General features: G+C 50.5%; 2 protein-coding genes across 6 annotated transcripts; both read left to right on the top strand.

The window, feature by feature from the left end:
• Positions 1-497: 497 nt before the first annotated feature.
• Positions 498-3630, top strand: Lamtor2 (late endosomal/lysosomal adaptor, MAPK and MTOR activator 2). 5 transcript variants are annotated; one of them, NR_155543.1, is made up of 4 exons: positions 498-719; positions 932-1094; positions 2664-2753; positions 3445-3630. NR_155543.1 is itself a non-coding variant. In NM_031248.4 (4 exons), the coding sequence occupies exons 1-4, from the start codon at positions 586-588 to the stop codon at positions 3499-3501; spliced, it is 378 nt and encodes a 125-aa protein (NP_112538.1). In that variant the 5' UTR covers positions 498-585; the 3' UTR covers positions 3502-3630. The 5 variants fall into 5 exon arrangements, 2 of the variants coding, with proteins under 2 accessions (NP_112538.1, NP_001349297.1); NM_031248.4 differs by having other exon boundaries at positions 498-653; NR_155541.1 differs by lacking the exon at positions 932-1094 and having other exon boundaries at positions 498-653.
• A 1539-nt stretch (positions 3631-5169) lies between these two features.
• On the top strand, positions 5170-11420 carry Rab25 (RAB25, member RAS oncogene family). The gene is made up of 5 exons (NM_016899.4): positions 5170-5416; positions 8193-8388; positions 9936-10129; positions 10668-10748; positions 11079-11420. Exons 1-5 carry the CDS (start codon positions 5374-5376, stop codon positions 11204-11206), a joined length of 642 nt encoding a protein of 213 aa, NP_058595.2. The 5' UTR covers positions 5170-5373; the 3' UTR covers positions 11207-11420.
• Positions 11421-12015: the final 595 nt, after the last annotated feature.

Raw genomic sequence — 12015 nt, 5'->3', positions numbered from 1 at the left:
GGTTCAGGACGTCCTTAAGACCTCTGCGGATTCGAGCAGTCGTGGCCTCCGGGGAACCGCCCCGAGGGAGCCATTAAGGACGGTTTCAGAGACCTGGAGTTTGCCTACGTGGCTTCTCTGAGCCTTGGGAGTAAAAGAGCAAGACCCCACAGAATTGTGACTAGCGTACAATATTGCTTTAAAAAATGGTCAAGGATGTGCCTAACAGATAGATTTATTATTAGATTGCGATTGACCAGTAGGCACGAAGGCGTCCTTCGCGTGGAAGATGTTAAAAGTATTTCCACCGTTGCCACTGTCCTTGCGCTCCCGCTCTCCCCCCCCCCAACTCCACAACCACATGGTCCCACTGGAACGCTGAACTATGGTTCCCAGAATTCCTTGAGCGATCACATGAAACTACGATTCCCAGAGGCCCTCGCGCGGGGCGGGAATTGGGCCAGAGCCTCAGTAGATGGGCCCGGTGACTACAACTCCCAGGCGCCTCGTAGCTGGGCTCCTGGGCCACCGGAAGCGACTGAGGGAGAGCAAGAGGCTGCGACTGTAGGGGTGTGTTGGTGCAGGTCAGGGTTAAGAGACGCAGGCATGCTGCGTCCCAAGGCTTTGACGCAGGTGCTAAGCCAAGCCAACACTGGAGGAGTCCAGAGCACCCTGTGAGTGAACAAGAACCCAAGCAGCGAGCGCTGGAATGGGGCGGCGCGCGGCTGTCTGCAGTAGGGGTAGGGAAGAGCCCTACGCCGGGAGGTGGCTAATGTTGCAAGCTGCAGCTTCGGAAACCCTGCTTGAGGGCTTCCTCGGAAAGGGAAATGGACAGTTGATTAGCGTGTTCCTGGATTCTTGCTTCCTAAAAGCGCCAGTAGCTGGAATTGGGATAGGAACTCAGACCTTTCACTCTTCCTGAGTTTGTTGATATCCTTCCCATTCTTGCCAGGCTGCTGAATAATGAGGGATCGCTGCTGGCCTACTCCGGTTATGGGGACACAGATGCCCGGGTCACTGCGGCCATCGCCAGTAACATCTGGGCCGCGTATGATAGGAACGGGAACCAAGCGTTTAATGAAGACAGTCTCAAATTTATCCTGATGGACTGCATGGTATGGAGTAAAGTAGGCTGACTTCGAACTTGCAATGATTATCCTGCTTCTGCCACCTCAACCCTGAGATTGCAGGTGTGCACCATCGCACCTTGCCAAATAAAACATAGATATTAAAAAAGGAAGTGAGAGTACGGTGCTGGCCTATGTGAGGGTCCATCTCAGTGAAAAGGAGACATTTGTTAAAAGATCCGAAGGACGATAGGAAAGGGGAAGAGAATTAAGCCATACAGCAATCATTTGGGGAAATATTTCTAACAGTGCTTGCTATGGTGGCTTATGCCTCTAGTTCAGTACACGAGAGACTGAGGCAGGCTCTCTTCGAGTATTTGTTTTCTTTCTTTCTTTTTCTTTTTTTGTTTTTCGAGACAGGGCTTCTCTGTGTAGTCCTGGCTGTCCTGGAACTCACTCTATAGAATCAGGCTGAACTCTGAAATCTGCTAGCTTCTGCCTCCCAAGTCCTGGGACTAAAGGTGTACACCACCACCGAGCAGACTTTGCAAGTATTTCTGACAACAGCAATTGCAAAGGGCCGAGGGCGGAGTGAGGCTTGGACAAAGATCAGTAAAGATGGAGCATCACAGAATGGGAAAAGGTTGTCGGGAGAAAGGGCTAAAGTCCTCTGAAGAGTGGCAGTGTGCAGAACTGAAAAAGGTGTTTGCAGTGGGGAAGGCCCCTTGGGAAGCTCTTCACTGTCATGCTGGCAGCCCATTCTTTACACCCACTCTCATTCACACTGGGTACTGAGTCCAGGGCTGGTGTCACTGCAGCCTAGCTAAGCTCTAAGAAATGCTTTTTAAGGGACAGATGTGGAGCTCAGTGGTAGAGCAGTTGCCTAGAGTGTTTGGGATTCTAGAACCCATTCCAAGAAACACAGTTTTTATTTTTGAGTCAGAGGCTAGTATACACACTGGAGCAAGTTCTGTGAAACATCACTTCTCTCACATAGATGTGCCATGACATTTTTATTGTTATTTTCAAATGTTGACCCACCCTAATTGATCCCCATTTTGAAAAGTTACACCATAGGAAAAGAAGAGACATAAGTTGGGTTGTGTGTGTGTGGGGGGGAGTTGTTTTTACCTTTTTAAGGTTTGTTTTATTCTGTATGTATGAGTTGCTTTGCCCAGGTGGTATATATGTGCCCCATGTGCATGCATGATGCCCCCAAGGAGGCTGAAAGAAGGCATTGGAGCCCCTGAACTGCTGTTATAGATGATTGTGAGCACAGTGTTGGTGTTGGGATTCGAACTCAAGCCTACTGCCAGAGCAGCATACGAGTTGGGTTCCTGGTCCTGACCTGCTGAGACAGTTCTCGGCATTAGAGAAGAGAACCCCAAGTTCTGGAAGACTTGGTTTCCCAGGATAGCTTGGTTAGCACATGGCTCAGCTGAGGCTGGAATCCAGTTTCAGACCCCCATGTCTTAAATGCTGGGCAGAGCTCCTAGCTGAACTTCCTGCTCTGCTAAGCTTGGGAGACAATGTCACTAGGACCAGAGGAACCCTGGGGAAGGCAGGAACTAAGGATGTCAAGCAGAATGCCCCAAAGTATCATGTCCTTCCCACCAGGAGGGCCGTGTAGCCATTACGAGGGTGGCCAACCTTCTGCTATGTATGTATGCCAAGGAGACCGTAGGCTTCGGAATGCTCAAGGCTAAGGTGAGTATATTCCTCTGTTATAAACTTTCTGGGCTGTAACATCTATGCATGCCCTTGCTCTGAATAAAGGACATGGAGACTTTAATTAGGTTTATTATGAGCTTTGGGCACTATAGCTGGGCAGATTCTCAACTATTCTAACCCAACCATATTGGCTTGGCCTATGTCCATGACCCATTACCTGTCCATCTTAGTCATGTCCTGGTACCTGCTTCCTCATCTTTGTCCAGCTGGCAACTCCTCTCCCAGAATTCCTATCTCTTCCTGGAAGTCCCACCTCCTACTTCCTGCCTTTGCTTTTTAATAAGCTGATCAAAAGGTGAGCGAGAGTGTTTACAAAATATGTAGCCAAATGAAACCAAATGAACCAAAGTCCAGTCTGCATTAAACTCTGCTGGCACAGAAATCGGCATTTGAATAATAATACAAAGATGATCTTTACATAGGGCGCAATATCATCATCCCAGCACTGATCCAGCCTTAGTTCCTGTTCACTGTGTTCCTTACATGTCCCTCCCCTCTCTGGAGTTCTCATAGCTCCTCACTCCATGTCTAGGATGGGCTAAAGAGCAGTGGGGGTGGGCTGGGGGGGGAGTTGGCTGCTAAGTGTGGCGTGGGGAGCCAGCGTGGTTCAGGGATCCGTCTAAGCATAAGCGATGCATGGACTGACTGTGCTCCTGCCTCCTTGCAGGCCCAGGCCCTGGTGCAGTACCTGGAGGAACCCCTCACCCAAGTAGCAGCATCATAACAGCGTGATGGAGGCTGGAGTAGAAAAGGGATGATGATCTGGAGGGAGGGGCGGGGCCCTAGAAACGCCATATCGGGCGAGGTACAGGAAGGGGGGGTTGCTTTTTTCTGAATAAATTTTCAACTCTTACCTGTGTCTCACCTGCTTTCTTGGGAGGAAAGTGTGGAGTGGTTTCCTCGGGAGGATTCCCCTCTCCTGCAAAGGTGGGCTCTCTCATTCCCCATCACCAAATCTCTCAGTGGTTCTTGGCAGGGCTGCCCAGTGCCCTTGGCTTCTCCAGTGCTGTGTCTCATCATACTCCTAATTGCTTTTTTTTTCCATTAATTTATATGTTTATTCTATTTACATTGCAAAAAGCTCCCTTCCCATCCTCCCAGAATTGCTTTTCTTTAAACAATTTGTTTTTTGGTTTTTGTGAGACAGGATTTCTCTGTATAACCCTGGCTGTCCTGGAATTCACTTTGTAGACCAGGCTGGCCTCCAACTCAGAAATCCGTCTGCCTCTGCCTCCCAAGTGCTGGGATTAAAGGTATGTGCCACTACACCCGTGTGAAAAAATTGTTTAGGTTATTTTATGTACATGAGTGTTTTGACTGTTTGTGTGTCTGCACTTGTGCCTGTAAAGGGCATCAGATATCCCTGAAACCAGAGTTAGCAGGTGGCTGTGAGAGAGCTATGCTGAGAACCTAACCAGGGTCTTCTGCAAGAGCAGCGGTGCCCTTAGCTGCTGAGCTCACTCAACCCTCAGAGCAGAATCTCACCCGCCCGTTTTGCAGCACCTGGGACTGATCTAAAGGAGCAAATGCCTGTTCTTGCTGGACACAGAAAATAGAGGTCACCCTTTCTAATTTAAGGAGTGCTCCTGCTCCTTTCCCTACCTTTTCATGATCCTCTCTGCAGCATTTGTTTTAATTTAAAAAAAAAAAAATCGTGTGTGAGCACAGCAGACTCCTCTGCATTGCCTTTACTTATTTACTGTTTGCGTACATGACGCGTGGATAGGTGTGTCCCACATACAAGCATGGCAGTCAGAAGATTGACCCCCAGAAGGCCTCAAGGTCTTCATCTCAGATCCTGCACCCATATTCACCGCATCCAGCTCTTTCTGCCCTTGTCTCTGAGATCCGTCCACGAAGGTAGTAAATCTGTTTATTGTATGTTAGGAAGGGACCCATCTGGGCAGGTGGCGTCCCAGCTCCACCTGTGTGAGAAATGCTGCCCCTCCCTGGCCTGGGGCTGTTAAGGAGGGGCCGGATGCTGCGTGCTGGTACAGCTCCCAAAACTCTGCATTGTGGGGAGATGCTGTGCCCAGCTTGCATTTCTTGCCCTGATAGCCCTTCCCCTGATGCCCCCCGGTATGTGTCCTTACCAAAACCTGAGATGGGAAAGCTGGAGGCCGGTACGTTTCTGCCCCACCCCGTGTCTACTTCAGCCCAGTGGCAGCTCTCCTTCTTAGAACCCCCAAAACCCAGCAATGTACACTCGGGCTCGCCGCAGCCTCACCCACTGTTACCTCTGTGACCAGGCCCTCTTATTTGGGGGAGTGTGGGCCAAGAGCAGACACCTAACCTGTTTAACCTGTCTGACGTCATCATCGCTCCACCCACCTGTGCCCCAGGTGCCCAGCGGAGCTGGCTAGCTCTTCCTGTTCTCAGCTTCCGTCCTCTCAGCTCCCACAGAGTAGCTAAACGTGCCAGAGCTGAGCCTCTGGGGCTCTTCCTGGCCTCAACTGAGCCCTCTTGTCCTTTTCCCCCAATGAGAGAGGAGCCAGGTGCAGGTCTCTTAAAAGCTGAGAGTTGAGGCCATTTAAACAATAAACAGACTCGTGACCTCTGCACCTGCAAACGTCTTCACTCTCCATGCTGAGCCAAGATGGGGAATCGAACAGATGAAGATTATAACTTTGTCTTTAAGGGTAAGTTGGGGTTCTCGAAAAGGGAGACTCCAGAGAGGGTGGGAGAGAGGCTATTTCCAGAGGACACAGGGTCTCCCTTTTATTTTTATCTCTACCTTGGACATTCTCCCCCCACCCGTCCCCAAGCTCAGCATTCCTTCTCCGAGAGAAAGGCCATGAGGAGTAGGCATGTCTGGTTACAGGTACAGATGTTCTGGAGTTGTATGCTCTCTATAAAGATGTGGATAATTTCTCCCTATTGCCAAATTATTCTTCCCTGCCCAGTCTCTAATAGATGCTCAAATCCCTGGGAATGTCAGTGAAGCCCAAGAGATGGAAGTCGGACTTCAGAAAGGACTTTCAGAGTAGAGGGAGAAGCAAGCCTATTTAAGAGGAAGAAAGTCATCTCTACCAGCAGATGCGTAGGAAGGGGTGCGCCCCCCCCCCCACCCCCCACCCCCCACCCCCCCCCCCCCGCAGTCATTGTTGATCTAGGTAGTTGACACATAGGGAAGTTGATACTTAGGTAGTTGATACACCCGGACAATGCATTGACTCTCCAGCCATCTAATGGATTCCACAGGACTCCTGGGCTGCAGCCTGTGCCATGCATGGCCTCTTGTACCACACAATCTTTGGACCCAGATACTAGGCACAGGGTTTGCTGGGCTGTTTCTGACAGTGCACATGCATCCTGCCTGCTTGCTTTCCCTCAGCTCCTGGTGTTTGGTCTCTCTGTGGGTCTCTAGCTCTCCTTCTTGAAGGCTAGGTGGCCTGGTGGCACTCTCCTTTCCTTTGCACCACACCCACAGCCTCTCCCAACCTCAGCCCCACCCTGGCCCAAGCTGGGGAGCCTGTACTCCTGGCATTTTCCCAAGGAATCTGGTGGGGCTGTGGCCATGGTATAGTAACTCCCGTTTGTTGAGGCCCTACTGGGTGCCACTCTCACACACTCATCTTACAGCCCTGGTGTGAGCTATCACCGTGAGTGGTTGCATGGCCTCTCTGCCACTTACCAGTTAGCTCAGATGGGGTCCCAGTGCCACTTCTGAGAAGTGTCGGGTATTCTGTAATGATTATAAGCCACCACATGTGAAGATAAGCAGGAGGAAGCAGGACTAGGCAGAGGATAGTCACCTGCCTGCCATGAGAGAGAGCTCAGAGCTACTCAGGGAACAGGGAGCTTTGGAGTAGCCTTGGAACACTGTCCCTGGGGTACCACATGGAGCTGTCCAGAGAGGTTTGACATCCCCATGTCCGTGAGGGCTCACCTGTGAGCTGTCACTGCTACTGCTTTCCTCCCTGCAATGAGGGGGCGGGGCAGATCCTTCCCCGAAGGTAGAGGTGAGCAGCACATCTATGTTTAGAGCAGTGTGATAGACCTACTAGCTGGGTGCCTTCCTTGTCTATAAAAATGGGCATGGTGGCTGGGCGGTGGTAGTGCAGGCCTTTAATCCCAGCACTGACGAGGCAGAAGCAGGTGGATCTCTGAGTTCGAGGCCAGCCTGGTCTACAGACTGAGTCCCGGGACAGCCAGGACTATACAGAGAAACCCTGTCTTGAAAAAACAAAATAATAATAATAATAATAATAATAATAATATGGGCTGAAGAGATGGCTCAGTGGTTAAGAGCACTGACTGCTCTTCCATCCAAAGGTCCTGAGTTCAAATCCCAGCAACCACATGGTGGCTCACAACCATCTGTAATGAGATATGGTACCCTCTTCTGGTGTGTTTGAAGATAACTACAGTGTACTTACATATAATATAATAATAAATAAATCTTTTTAAAAGTCTAATAATAATAATATAAACAAAAATGGGAACAATAAAGGCATTTACCTCAGGCATTGTTGTGGGGTTACATAAAGTTTTTTGGATAATGGCTGATGTGATGGAAACACTCTGTAAATGTTAGCCACTGGCATTTTACAGAGGAGGACACTAAGATGTAGAGAGAGACTTAAGTTGTTTGCCAAAAAGAAGTCACTAAAGGGGCTGGAGAGGTGGCTCTGTGGGTAAGTACCCACATGGTGGTTACACTCATCTTTAACTCCAGTTCCAGGTGACCTGACACTCCACCAGGCATGCATGTGGTATACAAACACATGTAGAAGCCACATGCTCACTTACATAAAATAGATAAATCTTAAAACAAAATTAAAAGGCCTCAAAGCCAGTAGGGACAGCTACCTGCCTAGCATTAAAACCTTGCCTGAGGACAGGGTAGCGGATGGATGAATGGGAATGCTTCTCCTCACAAAGGAGAGGCAGTAACACACATGCATGCAAAAAGGTGCACTCCAGCACCTGCCTCTCACCCACAGAAGTGTCACCAGCCAACCTTAACCTCAGTCTTCCATGGAAACACACCAAATACCCAAGCCCTTCTTCCTCATCCTTCCAATTCACTTACAGACATCTGCATCCTTCCCATACTCCCTAGTCCAGAAATGTGCACTCCAGGCCTTCCGTGCTTTTATCCTTTCTCACGTGACCTGTCTCAGTAACCTTTCCACATGTCCTCTGCCAGCAGCCCACAGCTGTTGCTCTTAACTGCGGTACCCTGCTGCCTCAGCAGCCCCTGTCTCGAACACTGCTGGCCCTTCTGTTCCCCGGCCCTAGACAGATGTCCTATGTACTGTGGCCAATCCCCTCAGTGTCTCTGCCAGAAGAGACAACTCTTTTCTTGCTTTTCTGATCTCAGTTCCTCTTTCTGGTGGGACAGACTGTCGAGCTCAGGTAGGCTCAGAGCTGCTCTGTCCTGGCTCAGCCCTCCTCTCTCCACTCCCTCAGTGGTGCTGATCGGCGAGTCAGGCGTGGGCAAGACCAATCTGCTGTCCCGGTTCACCCGCAATGAGTTCAGCCACGACAGTCGCACCACCATCGGGGTTGAGTTCTCCACCCGCACTGTAATGCTGGGCACCGCTGCTGTCAAGGCACAGATCTGGGACACGGCCGGCCTGGAGAGATACAGAGCCATCACCTCTGCGTGAGCCTAGGCCTGGGGGCATTGTGAGGAACCTGGGAAACCAGGACTCTCCTCTGGACTAGGTGTGGGAGGATGGGAGGCAGGAGACTCTGCCGTGTGTTCCCTGGGGTGGAAATCACGAGGAAACAAGTGCTGTGACTGACCAACAGGGACAGATAGGATGTAACGACCACTAACACAAGCCATGGCCCCACTTACTAAGCCTCTCATGTGCCCAGGAAGATACAAAGCACTTTCTACCTGGCATTCTGTGGAGCTCTTTGAGTAATACAGGAAGAATGGATGCGCTGTAATCCTATCCATCCTTGTTTAAATTGGTGCGTGGACTGAGAGCGCCCCCTCACTTCAGCACAGTGCTCTACTCTTGGCAACATGTCTAATCACAAGTGCCCAGGGCGAGCTGGACTTTGGAGTATGTTTTGTAGACCAGGTTATCCTGAGCTCACATGTAGAACTAGAATTCAGTGTGTAGTCCTGGCTGGTCTGGAACTTGCTATGTAGACCAGGCTAGCCTGGAACTCACACAGATCCACTGCCTCTGCCTCCTGAGTCCTGGAGGTAGTACTTTAATGGAGAACATCAAAGGAATGTTCCACCATTCACAGTCACTATTTTTTAAAATTGTATTGGCTGATTGATTGATTGATGGGTTATATATATATATGTATTGTACTTGGAATTGAATTCATGTACTAGGCACATGTACTAGGCACATCTCTAACTTGGAGTATTTTATAGTTTATAAAGCCTCAGAAAATTAGGCCTTGTGGCCATATGCAAAGTGACTCCTGACCAGTATCAGGTTCAGCGGTCTGAAATGTGGTCTATCATGTTTGGTGGAAGATAGAACCGCAAGAGACAGGAAGCAGGAAGCAGGGGTTATTGCTATGTACACTACAGGGCCATGCCCATCCTCCACTCTTCTAAGACTTGGTTGACTTGTTCTTAAACTAGGAATAAGCCAGGGATGGTGGTTCATGCCTGTAATACCAGCTGAAACAGAGGATTGCCTTGAGTTTTGAGGCCAACCTGGGCTATATCAAGTTCTTGTCTCAAAACAAAGAATCATTAGATACCATTGGTCTTAAACCTTTGAACTCCGAGGCTCTAGAAAGAGGCTAAATATCTGCAGGAATTTAAGCCAGGTACTGGTCCAAGAGGCAGGCATTTGGCTCACCTTTGGAACGATGCCAGCAGATGAGGCTACTATGTGATCTATGTGGGAAAGACAGCAAGGGACATACCTGATCAGCATCCACAGGGGCATTGGTAGATGGGCAGGGCTGAAGTCAGGCAAAGGACCAAGAAAAAGGAGTGTTTTTGAGGAGCTGGTGGGAGGTTGGAGCAGGGAGGTAAAGCTTCAAAGGCTCTGAGACCAGTTTCCCTGCCGTACTTGGGAGCCTTGAGTGCCCTGAAGGGGTGGCGGTGGGGGTCCTGCCTGATTTCGTACATACTGATGTCAGGCATTTAGCTTGGTGACTGTGCTCCAGGGCTGAGCCTGACAGCCCTCTCTAGTCTCTGTCCATCCCTCCCTGCACCCCATACAGGTACTATCGTGGGGCCGTGGGGGCACTCCTGGTATTTGACCTGACCAAGCACCAGACCTACGCTGTGGTGGAGCGCTGGCTAAAGGAGCTGTATGACCATGCCGAAGCCACGATTGTTGTCATGCTCGTGGGGAACAAAAGTGACCTCAGCCAGGCCCGAGAGGTCCCTACTGAGGAGGCCTGCATGTTTGCTGGTGAGGGCCCCTCCCACTCTGTCTGACTCCCCCTCCCCTGCTCATACACTTAGGGCCATGGATGGTCTGTCTTCCCTCATGTGGTTCACTGCTTCTAGCCCCTTTGGGAACCCATGTGTCTCCCCAGACTCCTTGGTGTGAGACTGTCTTCATTAGCAGCTGTTCACAGTTGGTTCTACAATAGCCCCACCCTGAAATACTCAGAGACCCTTGCAGACTCCTGGTGGTCATCTCCCCAGATGTCCCCTGGGTTTGAGAGCAAGCACTTCTATGCAGTGGGTTAGGGAACAGCTTCTGGCCTCCTCTTGGCCAGTTACTAGATGTAGGCCATTGGTGCAAGTTCCTTCTTCCTTCTCCCTGCATTTCTAGGTTCAGCTTTCCTAAATGAACCTACTTTATAGATTGTATGAAGGATTAAATAAGCTACTATCTACCAAGGGTTTGGCATATAGAAAAGAGACCTAGAAAGCAGTAAATAAATGTTCTTACTGCTTGTTGCTGAAGATCCATAACTAACATGTGCTTCCCTTCCTGGCAGAAAACAATGGCCTGCTGTTCCTGGAGACGTCAGCCCTCGACTCCACCAATGTTGAGCTAGCCTTCCAGACTGTCCTCAAAGGTGAGAGAGCCTGCCCATTGGGTACTTACTCCATTCTGGGTGGGACCCTGTCCTAACTCACTGTGGCCTCTAGCCTGCTCCGAGCCACTGGTCCCACCTCCCATCTCTCCACTCATCCTAGGGCTGAGGGAAGCAACCGGAGGGCCTCATGTTTTAGGGGACTGAGTCTGGGTTCCTTGTTTACCCAGGAAGATAGACAAGACCCAGGTATCAAGACTACTTTGTTCCAGCAAAAACACTTCCTCAGGGTGGCCACCTGTGCTCCAAACAGTGTGTCACTAGGGGGCGGGACATTAAACTTCTGGCCTGATTATTTCCCTCTGTCCTTAGAGATCTTTGCAAAGGTGTCCAAGCAGAAGCAGAACAGCACCCGGACCAGTGCCATCACCCTGGGCAATGCCCAAGCTGGACAGGATCCTGGCCCTGGGGAAAAGAGGGCCTGTTGCATCAGCCTCTGACTTCAGCTATGGCCAGCCCTGTGTCCTGCCTTCAGCTTTCAGATATCTCCACCTCCCTTACTGCAGGACTTCTCCCTACCCTGGAGTCCCTGATCACTAGCACGCAGGGTCATCATGCCCTACCATGTGATCTGCCCACCATATTCCTCTCCATCACCTGGACCCCTTACAGGCGAGGGCCGGAAAATAAAGCTGTTTTGTATTGTGCCTGGCCACCCTGCTGCCTTCCATCTGTCTCTTGTTGGGCTGTCTGTGCCACCCTTCCAACTTTGACTCCTCCTCTGAGTCCCTGATCCCCTTCTCCACTCCTTTCTGTCACCCCTACAATATCCACTCCTCCCCCCCCCCCCGCCTGCTTCTGGAGTTTCATGGGGTCTGGGGACGGTGCCAAGGGGGCAGGAGTTGCCTACCCATCCCTCTGCCAACCCCTTGGGCAGGTGGGGGATGAAGATTGTGTGGAGGGGAGGGGTATTTGGAAGGCAAAACAAAAGAAACCATCCTCCGGCTCCATCTGGTACCTAAAGCCCTGGTGCCAAGAACTGAGGTCACTCCAATGCCAGGGGCAGTGGGGAAGGTACCAGCCTGGTATGTGTACTGAGGAGGGGTTCCTAAGACTGAGAGGTAGACATCCCATCTAGTCTTTTTCCTGTTCCTAAACAGTTGGAACTGAAATTGGAAAAGTAGGGGGTGGGGGTCAACGTCTTTTTCCAGAATGCCAAGATATAGCCATCCAAGTAAGGGATGATGGCAGGCAACCCTGGAGATATCCACTTCCCACCCCAGAACACCACCACCCCACAGCAATCACT

This window comes from Mus musculus, chromosome 3 (assembly GCF_000001635.26).
Source record: "Mus musculus strain C57BL/6J chromosome 3, GRCm38.p6 C57BL/6J".
NCBI classification, from domain to species: domain Eukaryota; kingdom Metazoa; phylum Chordata; class Mammalia; order Rodentia; family Muridae; genus Mus; species Mus musculus.
Note: the sequence above shows the minus strand (reverse complement) of the source record. Positions and strands in the feature narration are given on the sequence as shown.